Here is a 20,670-nt window from a genome sequence, read left to right as displayed (position 1 = left end):
TTGGTATGTGCACCCAAAAAGCAGTGCCCCTATATCTTGCAAGCCTTATAACTTCTACCTGTGTGACAAGTGCACCCCCGATTGTTTTTCAACAGACCAAACCCGAACGGCCAAAAATCTAATATGAAATTTAAATTTTGCTAATTCAGGTGTGCACACAATATTATTTATAAATGTATTACAGCCGCCCAATTTTAAGTTGCATAAAAATCCCCTCTGTGCCAAAGTGTCCAATTTGGAATATATATAGGTAGTTCACCAGCAACAGAATTCAGACTGGGTGGATCCCGTCGGGCTGTGTCCTATGTAAAGGCTGTATCCGTGTACTACTTCTGGAATATTGGAAACTTTAATTTTGCGTAGGGACGCATTTTTGCAGCTTGAAATTGCGCGGCTGTAATAACATTTCCGCCCAAATTTGTGCGGCTGTCATAATGTTATTTGTGAAATTTATATGGCTAAAAATGGAGTACTATACTGAAAACTGTTAGCGCGACATAAGTTATGTGCGTTTGAGTGACTTCACACGACTCACCGAATTTTACATGAAATGCGTGGCTATGACCGCGGCTGAGCAAGAAACTGCGCAGGCTATAGTTTCCAACCTGGGATGGTTGTTAGGCAACCTAATTTGCCCTTAACTTCTGTAAAGTAACGTCTGATGTTGTTTTGTTAACTGGCAAAGTAAGTACTGTACAGTTGTGAGTTATAGTTTATTGTGTCGCTATTAATCTTGACACTTTAGTCATCTTGTTTATTTTGACCTGTGCGAATCCTACACATCCATGAATATATTTTTGCTAAAAGGTTGAATTAACCGATTATGGTGTACTAGCAAAAAATCCATTATCGGTTGAAGTACAAAAATGTATGTTTATATTTTTTTAGATGTTTGTTAAACTGGTATTACATAATGTCTGTTTATGTTCTGGTATGGATCTTGTTTTCAGTCATACTGATGTACGTTCCACCCTGTTTATCACAAGTCAACAGTCAAATACAGACTTTTTCTGATTGTAGCAGATCTTCAATTTTTTCCTATGTGATTGATCCCACCAATGAAAAAATCTTTATTGGAGGAAATAACAAAGTGTATAGCCTTACTAAAGACTTAAAACTTCTTAGCACATCTTGTTATGATAAAAGCAGACTTCAGTGTGTCTGCAACATTTCTAATAGCAACACATTGCCAACAGAAACTACTTTGGACAATCAAGTTAAGTTGTTGCTGTTTGATACTAACAGACAACATTTCATTGCTTGTGGTACATTAAATAACGGAATATGTCGAATGCATTCAACTTCAAACATAACATCATTTACTACACTTAACCAAAACTCTATTAACTCTGATTATATAGTAAGTCAGACTGGTAGTACAGTTGGAATTTTGTCAACGGATCCAACAGAAGACAATGTGTTCTATTTTGCACGCACTTTGGATTCTACCATACCGGTGAACATGCAACAATCGCTATCAAGAAAAAAGTTGCTTAATGGTGGTTTCCAGTTAGTAACTAATCGTACAGATTTGGAAATTTTTTCAGAAATTTCTGTGCACAAAAGTTATTTGAAATCCTACAAAATTGATTATATCTATGCTTTTACGTACAGTGGTTTTACATATTTTTTGACTAGACAACGAAGAACTGTAAAGACAAGTTCGAAACTCAACATTAAACTTGCACGGGTTTGCAACAACGATCAGGCATTTTACAGTTATACTGAGCTAATTCTGCAATGTCGGAGCAAGGCAAAAAAGAAATACAACCTTACTATTGACGCACACTTTTCATATGTTGTAAATAATAGATTCACTACTTACAAATGCAACTCAAACAAACCTGTGACCAACACAGCTGCGATGCTGTTTGTCCTGGCAGGCACCCCTATGGATAACACTCCTGATCAACTGGATCTATCACAGGGAACAGTTTTGTGTGCATTTCCAATGAAGGATATTGTAGCACGATTCGACATGGCAATACAGACCTGTAATAATCAGAAGCAATTTGATCCTGGTTTGGAATTTTTGTTTCAGAAGGGTCAATTTCCTAAAGGAAGGAATTGCGATGCACCAAACCCAGATCAGCCTGCTGTAAGTTGCCCAGGTTCAACTGCTACGAACAAAAATCATTATATTGAAGCAAACATTCCAGCTTGTTATGAAAACATTTTAGTTCAAAATGAAGAAACGGACTTAAAAAATTCTTCCACGCTCATTTCACTGACAACATTTATCTACAAAGACACAACAGTTGCTGCAATCGGAACCCTTGACGGCCAACTGCGATTATTCAATCTTAATTCATACCAACCTACTGGAGTACAGGAGGCTTCAGTGGAAGTCACAAACAAACCACTAACTAATCTGAAGGTTTCCCAAAACAACGACTCCATTTTTGCTATCGGTGAAAGTTCTTTCTACAAGATTCCTACAGTTGCTGCATGCGGGGCAGCTAAAACATGTGCTGAGTGCATGCACATTCGCTTTCTTAACTGTGGATTTTGTTATTCATCACGCATCTGTTCTGCCAGAGAAGCTTGCAAGGATGTTTGGTCAGACACAACATGCCCAATTAAGATATCAGGTTTCACACCAAAGTCAGGTCCACTTCAAGGAAATACTCTAATTAAGATACAAGGTGACGCTCTTGGTCACACAATTAGTTCTGCAAGGCAAATTCAAATAATCAAGATTGGTAATATTGCATCTTGCATTCCTGTCGGTATTAGCAGCTACAGTTATCTTGAATGTTTAACAACTTCAGTGAACCAAAGTTCTAAATATTTTAAAAATCCTCCTGTATCTGCCCCTCTTCAAATATCTGTTCACTCATTTACTCCGACCAGGTTGCCCCAATACTTCAACGACCTTTACAGCATAAATGGCACTGACACATCCCAATCCAATTTCACATTTGTTCAAACTTCAATAAGGTCATTTTCTCCAACATTCGGGCCGAAAAGTGGTGGAACAAATCTTACAGTTTTGGGTGAAAATTTGAATGTTGGCTCCGAAGCTGTTGTTAATGTTTCAGGTTCTATTTGCAAGATATTTTCCATCTCTAGTGACAAAATCCATTGTACCACATCTCCGTTGGAATTGGAAACTCACCTCAATCCAGAAAAAGAACAAGTTGTCATTTCTGTTGATGGTGCACACCTCAATGCATCCTCAAAATTTTACTACCTTGAAGACCCCTGGTTTAGCGGGAGACGTCAAGTGAAATGTATAAAAAGGTAGGAGCAAAAATTTTTTTTAATTTGACAATGGTTACCAAACTTCTTTGACAAATTTTTTCCATAATTTGTTGTTTGTTTTAAGTTACCTACCACGATAAAATAGATGGTGTTTTCCTTGTGTTTCAGTGGAGGAGTAACTAGAAGGGTCAGCGGTGGAAACTTCAATTCTGTATCTAATCCCTATGTTAATCTAACAATTGGGAATCTTGCCTTTAAAATCAAATGCACTCCTGATATATCTGGGGATACCTTATTTTTTAGTGTGCCACCAATGGGTCAGTAATCAATCACAACTTCACATTATAAGTGAATATGTTGTTTTGGGAAACAAATATATTTATCTGCTTTTAAGTAGCCTATTCTTTAAATCATGTTTATATACTGACAAAATTCTTATTTAAAGAGACAGTGAGGCAGTCTTCTGGTGAACTCAATTTTGTCTTGGATGGAATCAAAGAAATTATCCCCTTTAAAATAGTGCCAAATCCCAAACTTGATAAAGTCCAGCAAGGTAGCAGCTGGACAAAAAGAAATGGAAACTTTACTTTAAATATTACAGGTTTGGTAATACTTCTTGTGTGAATGTATAGCCAGACTTTTAATCAAACAAAACTTATGTACATGTATAGTCACTTGAGGTAAAAAAATTTTTGCTAAAGTTGGGGTAAAAAAAACAATGCCATCACACCTAATGTATATATAATTTCTTTTTTAAGGTAAAAATTAGTTTCTTGGCCTAACCAATTACCCCTCAAGCATCCTAAATTTTGTTCTCTGAGTAAAGTTATGCCTTTAAACAACAGTTGTTAAATACGTATCTTAAAAAGGTTTGTAAGACCATTAGAAACGTTTGTGTAATTCGTATACAACCAAGTTTGTGGCAACGGCCTTTATTCTGTGTTGTGTCATAACATAGATCTGTTAAACAAAAAATACCTTATTTTCCTAGCTGTTTTATTTTTTTAGATATTTTGTTGTTGTTTTTTACCCCGATCGATTCTATGGGAACTGGGTAAAAAAAACAGTGTTTTTTATTCCCGCAATGTAATTTTTTTTACCCCATAATTTTTTTTTGTAATTTTTAGGTTTAAAAAGTAAACTAAATATGCCTAGCAAATATGTACCAATGGTCCAATACCAAAGCTTCATAAAAATTTAAAGCTATACACCAAAATGAATGAATAATATAAGTGCCAGAGAAAGTGAAACATTTGATGAAATTAATCAGTCACGAATAGGGACTTGAAAAAAAATTATTCTGATACCGATGCGATACCCGATATTTTTAACTAAGTGTATCGCGATCCAAATCAATACCACATGAAGGTATTATTATGCTCAAACAGGCAAAATAGAATAAATTCAAACTTCTAGAGTTATTTTCTTCAGGTTAATTGATCAAAATTTGCCTTAACAGTAGGAAGTAATTACCTTGAGATGTTAAACTTCTATAAATTTACCTTAGTAGAAAAAGTAGAAAACTTATTTTTATAAAATATAACAAGTGGCCCAGAACCTAAACAAGTGCAGATCACAGAGGTAGACTTGAGCAATTTAGACTTGTCCCATAACATAGGGGGAAAATATGAACGTTTTTTGTAATGATTAGGATAAAATAAAGCCAACTTAGCAATTTTTTTCCAAAAAAAGAAGAAAAATCTAATAATTCCAGGTTGTCCTCGAACTGGCCCACAAATCTAAAAACTCATGTTGTTGAGGTAATTTACTTCTTCTGGGGCCAAGAAATACCACTGATGACCAGTGCTAACTGTGGAATGGCACAGTTTTAGTTTACCAGGGAGAAATTAGTTGCTAAAAAGATTTTAAACAGGTGCAAATTCAGGTACCATAATGTAATCATAAAAAATTTTTTTTACTTAAATTCTCTTTACAATAAAGGTGTTCATGAAATTTGTGTGTTGTTGTGGCTTTAAAAGAGCATTTTTGGTCTATTTACTTCAAATAAAGTCAAACCTGCTAAATTATTATAAATGGTCCTAATGTACACTTGTTTTTTTTTTACCCCGGCATTGTTTTTCTTTGCCCTTTCATCAGGGTAAAAAAAAAAACAGATTTTGTAAAATAATTTTTTTATTTCATAATAAAATTAAAAATTCTTTATGTGATTGGGAAGGTAGACCCATCAGCTCAATAAGAATGAAAAATTACACTTCTGTTGCGAAAAACAAAAGTTAGCTAAAATTGTTTTTTTTTACCCCGCTTGACTATATATGTTTAGATTTATGCTATTTATATTTGAACAAATCGGTTCAAAAGAAACTGTATTTTGAACACATAATCACTTTTTAGTGGACAAATTTATTGTTCAACTTAACAGCGATGCTGGTTAGTAAGTGTTGAGTCAACCTACTTCGCAATTTGCACACTCATATAGCAAAGTCATATGTACCAAGATGTAGATATTTGAAATGGGGAAATCTATAGTACTGTACAGTGGTGTAGAGATGATTAGACAAGTTTGCTAAAGTACAAGTGGGATTGAGCTGTAAACTATATCCCTCTTTTTGTAGGTTCAGATCTTTCTCAAGGATGTATCAAAAGTGATTATGTTGTTCGTCTCGGAAATTCATACACCTGCACTGATTGTGACATAAAAAAAATGTTTCCGAACGACGTTCTTTACTGCCACAGTAAGTATTCCTTTTATCCATTTTGCTTTTTATAAACTGATTTGTAATCTTGTAAATTATATTTCAGTTCCGTTTAATGACCTTGAAGCCCTTGGAACCGTGTTTAATGTGACAGTGTTTTTGGGTACAGTGTTTGTTCAAGAACTTGGATCCATTGATATTTCTGAGCCTACTTCAACTGCCGCCATTGTAGCACCAATAGTAGCAGTGGTAATAAAATATTTCTGTGTTTAATTGGTTGTTGAAACAAGCTTAAGTTATTAGGTTAAAATATTAACAATATAGAAGTAACTTCAATTTGGGTTATATTATACTTGTTAGCAGAGGAAAACTCGCCACATAAAACCACATCCGTAAAGCATTAATGTCTACTATTGAGCTGAAATTTCGATTCTTCATTTAGAAAATCTCAAAGTTAACCTGTAATACTGCATAAATTTACATACAATAACAACAAAAACATATTCCTACTTTCAGGTGCTTGTTGTATTTATTGTTGCCTTGGTGTGCATCATCAAAAAAAATAAGCGAAAACCTTCCACAGATGCAACAGTGGTGTTTCATGCTGACCCTAACAACGAAGAATCACGTTACAGCGCATTGTAAGTTGTGTCTATACCTAAACAGAAATTGAAACAGTTGATTTAATTTGTTTAATATGTATATATGTTTAACTATAGGCTTTGTCACTTAAAAATAAAACCAAAATTATTTAGCTTCGTTAACATTTTTATAACTTTGAACTAAACATTTACCGCTCCACATTCTGAACAGATAGACTTAACTGTTTTGTCAGTGTAAAATTTGTTTTGCGGTAGCTATTAAAGGTTATATTCAACTAAATATTTGAATGAAAGTATCTGTATAATTTGTTGATATAAAGTAATTCAAGTTTTTTGTGTCCAGTGGCGGCGCAGATCAACATCTTTTACTTCAACCCGCTTCACTAGTTACAGATGAGTTGCTGATTGAGGTGCAGGCTGTCATGATATCACCTGATAAACTTCTGGTGGACAAAGATCAAATAATTGGTTAGCCATGCCAAACATATTGTACTATTATAGTAGACAATAGGAAGTTGTAATTGTTACAGGTTTGCACCTTATATTTTTTTTAATTTTAGCCCAAACCTGAATTTTTAAATAGACGTAGCACGGTCAATACTGAACCAAACGTGCTCAGATTTGGTTTGTGGGGTTTTTAGACGCAACCTAACAATTCCAGGGGGTCCCCACTGATATTTGACAAAAAAGTGTTTTTTTGAACAACCCTAATATTTATATATATCTATACTTTAATTTTCCATTGACTTACAAATAACAATGTAAATTTAAAATTCTTGTTTTCAAAACAGTTTTTGTCTTTATCAGGAAAGGGACATTTTGGCACTGTTTATCATGGAATATACAAGGCATCGAATGAGGGCAGTTCACCTATTGAGACAAAAGTTGCTGTAAAAACGTTGTCAAGGATTGAAAACAGGGATTCTGTGGCACATTTCCTCAGAGAAGGTGTGAAATGGGAATAACACACTTTTACAATTTTCATTTTGGCAGTGCTTGCATGGCATATAGCACACTACACTAACATCCAGGGAATAATATAATGCACTACAGTAACATCTTTTACTGAATAAAGCCTTTTTTAAACTTTGCTGAAAAATCGCTTTTATCTTATGGTGCCTTTGGCTCTTTGGTTACACAAGAAGTAGTCAATATTTATATCAGGCCAGCAATAATAATATGTAATGTTGGTTTACTCTGGCACTCCAATATATATCATCCGACCTGTGTCTCTTTTTTTCAAAATAAGGCAAAAGATAATTCCCATTTTTTTTCCTATTTAACTATGTTAATGAATCATTTTTTTCTGAAGCATCTGAAAGCGTATTCCTACTACATCTAATAATGTTTGCATTGTGTGTAAATCGTTTTCTGCAACTATAACAATGAAAGTTTTATCAACTAAGGATATCTGATATCTAAATGTTGTATTTATTGCGTTTCATAAAAAATTGCATTTTATAAAAATCCATTGCCTGTTTTATGAAAATTACATCTAGAGTTCAACAGCTTTAAGAAAATACCTGCAAAACCTTATTTTAGATTAAAATTAAAATTTATACCTTCACAAGTTTGGCTAAGGCCAATCTGCTGGACATGGTAAATAATGAAGGGATTTCTGTGCTTTTAAATGTATTTATGCATAATTTAGGTCTAATGATGAGCCAGTTTGGACACACAAATGTGCTTACCCTTATTGGGATTTGTATGGATGGACAAGAGCCTCCAATGGTTGTTTTACCTTACATGAAGCACGGCGATTTGCTTAATTTTGTGAGGGAACCAACCAATGAGTAAGTGGGAGTGAACACACAAAATGTAGCAGACTGGCAGATTGTACAGGCTTTCTAACAAAAAGGCTTTGTTGATTTAATGACACACAACTTATGAACATGTGATATACCTTGCCATTCATTGTTATGATTTTTTTATTTCTCTTCTCAACAACAATAATTTTTAAACAAAAAATCTTTTGTTTGTAATACATGTAATAAAATTCTTTGAATTTGGTTTTAATCACATCATATTTTATTTACTTTCATGATAACTTTTAAAGGAAATAAACACTTTAAAAATTAGGTACTTCATTCATTAAGTTTATCTTGTAAAATCTAAAAGAAATGTTTTTACTATGTTTGTCTTTTAATTTTTTTTTAATAAAAAGATATGCTGTTTTACTGTGAGTAAGATGTTTTAATGTATTTTATTTATTATTTACAACAGGGGCGTGCAACCTTTCATACTGCCTGGCCAAATATGTGTATTCGGATTAGACCACGGGCCACTTGCATATCTCGTCGTCTACCTGTTAGTGCAGTGGTCGGCCAACTTTTTGTTGCGGCCCAAAGTAGTCTTTTCAGAGCTACTTAAAGGCTCACTACGTAAAACCACTACGAAAACAGTGGCGCATTCAGGCTATAATATAAAAATTATGAAAAGTTTGCGTTTACATAGAGTTAAAGTTGGCAAAAAATATAGTTTTACAGGCTCACAAGGCCACATTTGGCACGTGGGTCTTTCCAAGCTGAGCCAATTTCAAACATTATATGCCATACCAATTGTTAAAATAAAGTCATGATAACACCAAGCTATTAAAATATAACTCGCGGTCCACAGTTGGCCTACCACTGTGTTAGTGACTACGACAAAAAAATTGCTTACACACGTACGTTGAACCGAACAATGCCACCTTAAAAGCGACAAATTTCCTCAGCTGTGGAAACTTATTTAGATCAAGATGTTCGCGGTAAAAAACTCATTTTTTAGCTGCGCAGAGAGAAATTGTTTCTTTTTTTTACAACTCACATGAACATTGAAATTGAATATAAAACAATTACATTTTAAATGAGCGAACATGGTTAAACGGACATTTTTAATATGCTTTCTTTACATGGCCATAAGTAGCTATTCGAAAGCATTTCAAGAACAAAAAACACGCAGAGCTCAGTGCAATTCACTTTCACACAAAGTTGTACACTTTCCGCAATGGCATCCAAAACACATTTTGTAGTTTTATTTTGTTAGCAGGTCACATTCTATTCTAATTCTAATAAACTAAAAATTTACATGCTATATAAGGCTACCTAGACTAGGAAACAGTCAGGAAGTTTCAATATTTTAACACCTGAAATTTGAGTTGTGCGGGCCAAAAACTAAAGCACCCGCGGGCCACATATTTTGGTTCCGCTGGCCGCAGGTTGCACGCCCCTGATTTACACCATTTACATGTTACCATATTTTTCCTTTAGTTCAACTTTTATTTATACTTACCAAGTAGGAACTCATGTAATAATGTTTTTAGTTTAAATTTTGCATGTTGTGTGTGTTTTTATTTGTTTGTTCAAATTTTTGTTAGCTTTCAGACATCCTAATTTTAAATGTACAGACCAACTGTAAAAGACTTGGTTGGATTCGGATTACAAGCATGCAAAGGCATGGAATACCTTTCATCTCAACGATTCGTCCACAGGGACTTGGCAGCTAGAAACTGCATGTTAGATGAAACAAACACTGTAAAAGTGTGTAACTATTATTTTTTCTTAAAACCTAAAAACGGTTTTGGCTATGTTTTGTTATGTACCTCATATTCATTTTTTGTAAGGTTTTTTATGTTGTGTTTTTTTTTCATACCACTTTAGATTTGTTTCATTTGGCCTAATTTTTAATTATATTAACTTTCGATTTTCTGTCAAAGATAAGGCATATTTTGTCACTTAACTACCAGTTAAATGTCCTAAATGTAAGCCATCAAGGACCGTTTAAAACCACCTAGGTGCCAATTTTGTTGACATTTTAATAGCTATAATGCCATTGGCAAGTTTTTTATTGATTTAATCTTTTTATTCCCAACAAGGCGAGATCTTATATGCATTTTGATAATGAATTGCAAAGCCAAAAAGGTCCGGTAGATTGCCATTATCTTGATTAAGATGTTTCACCTTAATTGAAGATGATACAAGCTCGTAACAAAATGTCCTAATCAAGATGGTGTCGATATATTCAACCTTTTTGGCATTGCAATTCATTATCAAGCTGCTTTACACATCTGTGCATAGTGTACCCAAGACCCAAGTATGCATTTTATGATGAAATTTTATTTCAGTTAAAGTTGTTATATGTTATCGTTCAAACCTTTTAGGTTGCGGACTTTGGCCTGGCGAGAGATGTTTATGAGAAGGAGTACTATAGGCCTCATGAAAATGGTGGCCGCATGCCTGTGAAATGGATGGCCCTTGAAAGCTTACAACAGCAAAAGTTCACTACCAAGACTGATGTCTGGTCTTTTGCCATCCTAATGTGGGAGCTGGTTACCAGAGGTGTTACTCCATACCCTGATGTGGACGCCTTCAATGTTTTAAAGTAAGAACAAGAACATTTGTTTGTTCTTGGAAGAATTAATTTCGTTGTTACATATGTGATTGGTCTCAGAATATTAGAGCAGACAACTAGATTTATTTTAGCTTTTTAAAATTAGATTATAATTTCTATTGCCGAATTATGTTGAAACCAAAATTTAAAGTACAATTACATTTAATTATTCACAATCAATTTATTTAAATCGCTATTTATTTCCTAAAAATTTGAATGGCAAATAATTTTGTCCTAATTTTTATATTATTTAGCACAGCCTATGCTTCTCAGATTGTAAAAATCACTCACAAGTTGTTCTGACCAAATGGTATTATATTCTTTGTTTAGACTGAGAAACTAAAAATGCCACCACAATAGCATCATCGATGGTTAAAAACCTAGGGGACAAAAATTTTTTGTCCATTCTACCAACCATAGAGTCAGTTACGACCCTTTATACCACAATTGATCTTGGCAGATTGATTTATATTATTTGCTTTAAAATGTAAATAAATTAGTCATTATTTTGTAGATGGTTTATTTAATCAATTTCATGAACCAAATCTCATAAGCTTCCCTTTTATAGGTTACTCATTTTCAAGTTTGAAAGGTTAAAATGTTTAAGAAAGCAAACCAAACAGTTCAAAGCACTGCCAGATATTTTAAAATCTATAATAAAATATCTTTGTATGGATAATAATAGGTGAGCCTAGTGGTTAACTTCATCCAATAATATTTTCTTTGGAAGCTTATTTGGTTTTATTATGCTGCATGCTTGTAGCATAATGTGACTACACTTAAGGGACCATAAAACGCCCAAGAACAAAGGTTATTATTTATTAATATACTTCTTGAAAGGCAAAGGGCCCTAGGGACATTGGCAAGTATCTTAGTTTACGACCCAAGACTATATTATGCAGTTGTAATGTTTCAACCAAATCAGATTTGCGTGGCAGTAAAATTGACAGTGTGTGATAAGCCAGTGTAAACAAACTTGGGCTTACAGTGTATATTGTTCTTTGGTGCGTAAAGACAAACATTTCATAAACTGCCTACAGTGCCTGTAGGTAATATATATCTATCACATATACATGTCCATTGAATTAAGTAGACTGCAAACAAAAGATGAGAATTTCTCTATTCGATAAAAAATTCCTATTAAAAAATGCTTTATTGTGCAGTTACCTGTTAGAGGGTCGCAGATTGCGGCAGCCTCAGTATTGTCCGAATGCTCTCTACAAAATCATGATGTCTTGCTGGCATCCAAACGAAGACTCTCGACCGGAATTTAAGCAGCTGGTTGAAGAAATCGAAGTCATTCACAGCAGCATCCATGGTGTCCATTATCCTTGTATGTTTTATTTTCAGTTTTGCCATCTTTAGCATTGAATATAATAAGCATGTGGCTAAATTGTCTGTTACATCTTCTTGTTTCGTAGTTGGCATTGCATCTCATAACTTTAACTTTATGTTCGCTTTTTTGTAAATATAACTGTAATGATATGTCAGTTGTTTGTATGTCCCTTTTGTATCCATCTTTGTGTACAGCAATTGATGTGAGTTATGTCAATGTGAGTGATTTGCACCCCTACCCCTCTCTGGTTCGCTCGTCGGAAAGCAGAAGTACTGGTGGCTCGTTTGCAGCAGTTTTTACTCCAGGTAACTGGGCTTACAATAAAAGCATGAACTGCCTAGCTATCTTTTTATTCAAAACTAGTAAAACTTATCGGTTTCGTGTTTTTGTACGTGTAAGAAATTTAAATTGTAAAGTTAAGTGTTGTTTATTTTAGTTTGGTATGTTAGAATCAAAACTATTGATAATTTATTTGAAGGAAGATGAATATTGGATTGTTTGCATGATCATTTCTTCTTTTAAAGGGGTGCTTTGATTTGTTTTTGTCCTAAAATGCATTACTGCATTAAATAAATGTTGAATATCATTACACCCAGGTTAGAAATTGCAGTAAGATTTCTCCTGGTGCCTTGGTTTGTTTTTTGTCCTAAAATACATGTTTACTACATTCACCTAATGTTAAATAATATTACACCCATATTTTCTCACTATTAAAAACTATTTTCTCATGTTTTTTACAAGCCACCATCTATTTGTGTTATGCATGTCTTTGTCAGCCTAAATACATTGTTATGTTTCCAGGGCCTTTAACCCCAGTGCAGAAAGCAAGTTTCAATGGAGAGTCCAGCTCACCAGTTCCGCCTCCTAGAAACAAGGGAATGTCTTTCGATCAAAACTCACCGGATGTCATCTTGCATTATCCACGTAAACCCGAATGATTGCTCCTTAATAGTATTATTCAATAATAAGATGCCAACTACCAAGAGACACCCTTTAATTGAAATACATATTTTTTTGGAAAATATTCGAAAACACCATACTTTGTTACCATTCTAAGCAGTAACATAGAGAAATATATGTGATACACAAATTATCATAATAACGATTTTTACCTTGAAATTTTATATCTATAAATATGTGAAAACAGAAAATTTTGGGTAGATGTAGGCATATAGTACAAGTTTTTGACAACTGTGTAAATTGTTAAACTTAAACACTAGCCAATGATAAAAACCTGCTTCTATGTAAAATTTATGGTAACCCTCAAAGTAATTTGTGATACAGTAATGAACATAAAGCAGGGGTTTCTAATTCAGGCATTAATTACATCATGAATTAATAAACAGTTAAATGAACTTCCAGGCGAACAATGGTTCGATGGGTTGATGTGCCTCTGGCATCATATTTAGACACTCTTTTCTGTGTTGTTATCTAAAATGTCCCTCTTAAAATCCAGCTACAATAGGACAAATATAAGTTTTGGATAGGCCATGCTCACGATTGCACTGTCAATTAATTATTGACTAATCTTTAAGATTATCAAAGTACCATCTTTGAATGAAAATGATTTATAATTTGCAGCATCTGTTGCCGACCGTTCTTCAGCCCATAACTCATCTAATCAATCCATTCACAACTCCATGGACAGTGCAACAGGTCAGTCTATTTTGTATATACATTACATCCCGGGCTAAGCTCTTCATATTGTGCATAAAATTTGATTACTAACGAAAAAAGAGGTTTATTGAGCGTTACATGAATGTAATAGTTGTTGCATACTGCATTCAGCCCAAATTTAGTTGTTTTCGTCTATTTTTCTCATAATAAACCTAATATGGTATAAGGTTGTTTCACTGGGCCAAGCAATCTTAATAATTAGATGGTAGTAAAATCAATATATGCAACTCACAATTTCATTTGTTATTTTGATATTTTTTTAAATATAAAATGTAATCTTAAGTAGATTTGTAATGGTAGAAGTTTGCCGGACTACGTCAACTGAAAATAATTTAACACAGTGTCCTAAACATTATAAGTCCAGAACATGGTTTCAGGCCTTGTATGTCTCATCAACAGGGAATCAATACCCACACCAAGAAACATAAAATATTTTGAATTATATATTTATGATAAAATGGTGGTTTGGTTTACGTAGATGAAGAAGGATACCTGCTTCCATCTCAATCCATTCGAAAAGATCCAACCAACAAAGCTAAGAGTGCCAAACCGCCTATCGCCAAACTTCGCAACCATCCTCATTTAAATCAAACCGAAAGCCTTGATGAAGATGGATATTTACTACCACAGCAATCCATTGAAAAACATGATGAACTGCCACTTTTGCAAAGGTTTGTGTTCTACGGCATATGTCACATTTTTTGAAAAAATTTCAAAATAAATATATCATCTCTGAAGTTTTTTTATCTGTGCACCCACTGTTCAGTACGTAATTAAAGAGCAATTATTATACAATTAACTGTAGAAGTAGTGTATATCGATTCTGCAAGGATGATTATTTAACGATTGGGATAACAAAAAAATACAGTTTAATACAAGAAAACATCACTGTCAAAATCTGTTTCAGAAATGGTAACGAAACTACAAGCAAGGCACCAAAGTATTCTGCAACTGTTGCAAGTTATAATCGAAATCAAAACAATCTTCACAACCCAGAATATTTCGAATCTGGAGATATGTCAACTGGTATGCTGTTTACCTAGCCTTTAAGTAACCCAACATACGCCAATGTGTGATATCTGAACAATAAAATAAGCTAGTAATTTAAAGGTTCAAATTAAAGCTCTTTTAATGCTTGCAGTAGGCCCCTTAAATTTAGAATGGCGATTTCCAGTGATACTTTTAAGTCCTTTAGGATTTTTATATTAAATTGACAGTTGACACTAACAAAAACAACTTCATTTTGCACGCCAATAGTTAACCAGACTAAGGTATTTTAGATTGTCATGTTAATAAGGTAGTAGGTACAGTCAAAATATTTTGGATTCTTATAGGTATAAACCATTGGTATTGGTTCTTAACCTTTTTTCTACCGCCCCTTAAAGATATTAAACAATTTATTATATCAAAACAATTCCGCATTTATTAAATAATAATGAGACCACATGAAAATACTAAAGTTGATTCTTAATTACGCGAAGTGCGAACAAATTTGCATTCTTTGTTTTGAAAGGCTAACCTGTAATTTATGAGACATAACGCATTGGGTTTGACAAACATGTTGCGAGGGCATTTACTACACAGGTGTAATGCTGTATAGAAAGCACGTAAATATGTCACCTAAAGCGCGAAAATTAAACATTGCGGTAATCGTGTTTTGAAAGGCGTGATGGCACATAAATGTGTTGACCATATTGGAAAAAACATAACTTCACGCATGAAAGTCTTGAGCCCCCAGGCGTGTTGTCATATATAAACACGTATAAAAATTGCTTATCGACGGGGGTTAACTTTTATATTTTGAAAAAGGGCGTTATTCTTTCAAAAATATGCATATTCTTATTGGTAAAAAGACCTGCAATGGCATTCACAGAAACATTGTGCTACAAAATGTCAACAGAACGGGAAAAATAAAAGGTTTACGCGAATACAGAAAAAAAATTGCAATTTTATTTTTAAATTTCGCTGAGAGGGTGTCATAGTTCCAAAACCCTGTGCCATCTTAAAAAAACTAGAAACTATTTAAAAGTAGGAGCGCGAAAACTCGCATATGCCAAATCATGAACAATTTTTCATTCGTTACTTATCTACACATGCGTAATTTTAATTTAAATAGATAGGACAGCAACATGGAACCGATAAAATCTTTATAAAAAATCTAAATGTTGGAGTAGAGCTCGCACGTATGACAAAAATGCATTTTCAGCTAACGGTTTTCCTTATAACAGTGCCCAGCAATGTTTATACCACATCGCAGAGAACAGCGGCTAGCAGTAGCCTGGACCCAAACTACACGCCAATGGCCAGTCTTGAGAGTCTGCTTGACAGCGAAGACGATCGTCAGACTAAATACATGCCAATGCGTACCAATACAACCGGACAATCGTATGCTAAGAAGTAATTCCGGATAGGCAATGTAAACGGTATTTGGGTGATTAACTCGCATGCTGACTAAACAAAACACATATTGTTGTTTTTATATCAGGGGAGCAGCATTCTGTGTACAGTCAGTGAAAAGTTTTTTTTGTTTCATGTCGATTGTGGTTAAATAATTTTAATTTTTTGTGTGAAAATTTCCCTCCACTTTGCAGCAGGTTTTTTATACAATCGCTGCTTTCTTTTGTTTAAACTTTTCTAATGTCATCAATTTATATTTTTTCATGACTTTAGTAAACTATTGTGCTGTATATTTCATCAACTGTTTGGTACTATGGCAAATCAGCATTAATTTATGCACTAACCACCGTCAACTACTAGCGCTGTGCTATTTATGTTGCTTTCAAAAACATGGAATCTGTAATATATCTTTAGAGTAACAAATGTTTTTTGATCAGTGTCAGTACATGTGTTGTGACAAGGTGCTGAAAAATATGTATTTGTAAATCGAGGTAGAAAGTTATTTGCAGTATTGATGTAATTATTTCACTTTTTTGCTTGTAAATTTTCTTCAAACAGACAACATTTTGTGAGATTATCAGCATGGAAATTATGTGTTACCGCAAAAAGAGAACTTTTGTGTTGCTGAACTGTTTTTACTGCCAAATTTTTGGAATTTTATATTTTCAGTGTACTGTCTGATGTGATGATATATTATTACTTTAGAGCGCACTCCATTCTTAACATAATTTGTTTGTTTATTGCATTTGTGTTGCGACATTTTAATTTAAATTAATAATCTGTAATTTAAACAACCTCTTAATGCAATAATTGTTTTATTGTTGATCACTTGCTATATTAAAAAGTAACTATTCATTTTAAGGCAATATCAATATTTTATTTACGATAAATTATGGCACAGAAGGGGAAAAGCACGGCGCTGGAGAGAACAAAAAAATGCAACCAATCAAACTTTTTTTTTAACAAACTGAACTTCACAGCTCAAACATACACAATAGTTTCTTAGTACAAGCATTTTTAATGCTAATGTAATTAACACTGAGTCAATACCATACAAGTAACTTCTGCAGAGACGCAACAATTAAGAAAACAATTTCAATAGAAAATAGGTAAACATTTGACTTTGTATGATCACCTTCAGGCAAACTCACTATTCAAAAAAAACTGCCATATTTTAATTAATAAAACAAAATTAATTTTACTTGATGATAGGCAATCAACACACATACATATAGACATAATAAAAAAGTTAAAAACCATAAAAACGTAAAAAATATTCAGGCAGCTCGTTAAATTAGAAACTTGTCTTGTACTTAAATGGCACTTTCACTGTTCCTTGCAGTAATGTTAGATGGCAGCGGCCTGGTGTTGTGAACAGAAGCATTAGGTTGAATAGAGGGTGATGCAGGAATACTATCATCACTTGGCGATATATGTCCATCATTGCTAAACACTGGACTGTCTGGTTCGGTTAACGTTACCACAGTGTATGGCGAGCAAAACTCCAAGGATAGTTTGCTGCACAACCATCCGTAAAAGCCCTTTTCAAAACTTACAACTTCTGCCTTCCAGTCATCAAAAGACCAACTAAAAAGCAAAACATTTTACTTTTACTTCCATGTTCTGCAATTAGAACTTTCAATAGCCGGTATGAAGGTGAAAGCCTTTTGATAACTCACATAATAATATTATTGATTTCTAAATGTTGTCTGTCTACACATGTGCTCTATCATGTTAATCACTTACCTGATGTGAATGAATGCAGCATATATTGCAATAGATAGCGTGAAAATCATGATTAGCAAAGGAAAAAATATAACGAGAATGGGACAAAGAGTGATCCTATGGCAAATTGTCCGCTCATCATAAAAGTGGGTGAAGATGTTGTGCCAAGTCAAAGTGCCAAAGTAGAAATTCACCAGCAGTGCTCCAATAAAAACAAATGGAAAGCAAATGATACCCAAGAGTATGATGTGAATTCCTGGAGAAACAGGTAAAAATAGTAAAATTTATGAGGTTGAACTTTTGTTTGGCCTTTATAATTATTTAATAAAATGTTAAATCAAAAATCCCCAGGCATGTACAACTTATAGCCAACAGTATTGACCACAAAGTAAAAACATTGTCAGCTTATTAGTACCATTTAAAATAAATGTTGACTATTTAAAGTGTGCATACTCTCAACAATAAGACATCTGTACTTGCAATCAATTACAATTGCCGGCCTGGCAAAATTAACTCATACATACTTTACTCGATTAAACTCTGCTTAAATTCTTTATAGCAAAAATATTATATTTGTTATAAAGATGCCAGAATTTGTAAATTAACAAACTTTTGTGTTGTTACCAGAGGTTAAGCCACAGCAATTGCTTTCTTCAGAAGTGTCTCTGGTGTTATCGGCACTTGAGTGTAATCGATCTCGCGACAGTGTCATCTGAGTTAGTTCGTGGTCAGTCAAGTCAAGTTCAACATCCACCGACTGACCTCTCTTTTTACCTATAAAAGAGCAGACTTTGTAGTTTAACACTATGGATGCAAAATCATCTAATTAAAAAAATTATTACAATATCTGAAAAGAAACGCTAATCCGAACGCTACCCAAATCAATGTATAATCAACAATGGATTTCGGTGCACCCAGTCTGGAAATATGGTTCCTCTTGTTTCCTGGGAATCCCAACGAAAAAATTATACCTAATTACGTCATCATGATGTTTAAAATTATTTTATATTAGCTTCAAACATTTAATTAAGCTCATTTATGTTCTGTAGTATTGCTTCTGCAATCTTAGAAGACCTTCTCGTAATAAAGGATACACCTTCATTTGTTTTTATTTAAAAAAAGGCACATGCAGGCGCCTTTTTTTCCGCTGATAAGTGCAAATAAAGTAATTCAGGCAACGACTATATTAGGTTTATTAATATTTTTATTCTTTATATCAGTCAAAAACGACATGTCTTTTTTTAAGTTTTGCTATGTTGCCAAATAACCGGGATTATACAGAAATTTCCCAAGATTCTGGATCGTTAATTCGCGGGAAATCCTGAGAATTTCCCGGAGGGGACCTAATTAGTATGGCAGATTTCAACAAGATCACATGGGTGCACAGCTGAAAAAATCCGGGTGACAGGGTGCAACAAAGGTAAAAAAGTGCACTTTGTACTTTTCCTATGCGCTCTGTATTGCATACATTGCACTGTAAATGTATACTCCACAAACGTTTTATATTTAAGGTCCAGTTTAGATTTTTTTCGGGGTAAACTTTTAAAAGGTTAAAAAACTGGCGGGTGCACTTGCCATACTTTCCACAGTGGATAACCATTCCTAAACTAAAATCACCTCTGACAATGGTGCCGGTCATTGTAACTTGTCTTGCATGCTGACGTTGACCAGTGCCAACTTTTCTCCATGTACTCGTCCAATCTTTCCACTGCCCGTCATTTACTGTTATAAGTTCACTTCCATTTAAATATTCCTGTGTTTCTTCGTCTCCATTTCCCGTCTGGTCTGCATCAGATGTCATTTTACACACTAAAACAAAGCTTTAAGACAAATAAACATGTTAGTTGAAGGGGTCTACATAATAACATCTATGTAACAAGTAACAATGTTGGGCGGTGGTCTAGAATCCTACCACAACAACAAACATTTGGGTTAGGGCGAGAGTTACAGCCCTTGGGTTAGGGTAGGTTTTAAAAAGTTCAATATTATTAAATAATAAATATAATAATTTTAACCCACCTATACCCAAACACTAACCCGCACCCTAACCCAAATATTGAGCCTTGATTTAATAATTGTTTAAACGCTGTGGTAGGATTCTAGACCAGCGCCCATATGCAATGTTGGTGTTCTACTGTTCTTTATAAGTTGGCTTTGATTTTTAACACAATCATAAATTATGAAACGAAACTGTAATTTTAACAGGGTAAAAGAAATATTTTCATGCAGCTTGCCACCCAGGAAGTTAAATATATACTGCAGAGAGATAAGCAATACTATCTTAAGTTTTTATAGTTAATATCATAATTATTGCTTGGTGAAAAACAAAATCTACCTGATGTATGACGTATTCACCAAAAATGGGAATTTTTTGTAACCACTCATAAAGTACTTACTTGGAAAACTTGTTTCCCCGAAGGGATTAAAAAATCTTAAGGGAAAAACAGTCAGGACACACGAGTTATGTAGTTATAAAGGTGAACAGACATGAAGTCAAGTCATTGTTATGAGGAAAAATATTTTTACAAAACCTCTGTTAGTATTTTCCTACTCGGCAGAACGGGCCAATCTTGGAAAAAATTAGAAGTGTCATTTTAGGTCTATATATCAACCAAAATAAAGTTTCACATCGTTTCAGATTCTCAAAATTGTTAATAAATTGCGTATAACAAGTATGCGCTAATATTACTAACGATGAGACTGCCAC

The 20,670-nt window shown here is 33.9% G+C and overlaps 2 protein-coding genes across 2 annotated transcripts; one reads left to right on the top strand and one right to left on the bottom strand.

The window, feature by feature from the left end:
* The first annotated feature begins 896 nt into the window (after window positions 1-896).
* LOC146159960 (hepatocyte growth factor receptor-like) lies at window positions 897-17,094 on the top strand. Its single transcript, XM_083386135.1, has 18 exons — window positions 897-3,243; window positions 3,373-3,521; window positions 3,650-3,805; window positions 5,778-5,897; window positions 5,965-6,107; window positions 6,375-6,499; window positions 6,804-6,928; window positions 7,268-7,408; window positions 8,112-8,253; window positions 9,846-9,978; window positions 10,599-10,819; window positions 11,992-12,161; window positions 12,359-12,469; window positions 12,966-13,088; window positions 13,746-13,820; window positions 14,320-14,512; window positions 14,749-14,867; window positions 16,070-17,094. Exons 1-18 carry the CDS (start codon window positions 914-916, stop codon window positions 16,240-16,242), a joined length of 4,749 nt encoding a protein of 1,582 aa, XP_083242261.1. The 5' UTR covers window positions 897-913; the 3' UTR covers window positions 16,243-17,094.
* On the bottom strand, window positions 17,075-19,778 carry LOC146159959 (transmembrane protein 169-like). Its single transcript, XM_083386136.1, has 4 exons — window positions 19,581-19,778; window positions 18,588-18,737; window positions 17,985-18,219; window positions 17,075-17,825 (listed from the first exon to the last, which is right to left on the bottom strand). The coding sequence occupies exons 1-4, from the start codon at window positions 19,762-19,764 to the stop codon at window positions 17,552-17,554; spliced, it is 843 nt and encodes a 280-aa protein (XP_083242262.1). The 5' UTR covers window positions 19,765-19,778; the 3' UTR covers window positions 17,075-17,551.
* Window positions 19,779-20,670: the final 892 nt, after the last annotated feature.

Source organism: Ascidiella aspersa, chromosome 3, assembly GCF_963924565.1.
Source record: "Ascidiella aspersa chromosome 3, kaAscAspe10.2, whole genome shotgun sequence".
Classification (NCBI taxonomy): domain Eukaryota; kingdom Metazoa; phylum Chordata; class Ascidiacea; order Phlebobranchia; family Ascidiidae; genus Ascidiella; species Ascidiella aspersa.
The sequence above is the reverse complement of the archived record's forward strand: the minus strand, read 5'-3'. Positions and strand labels throughout refer to the sequence as shown.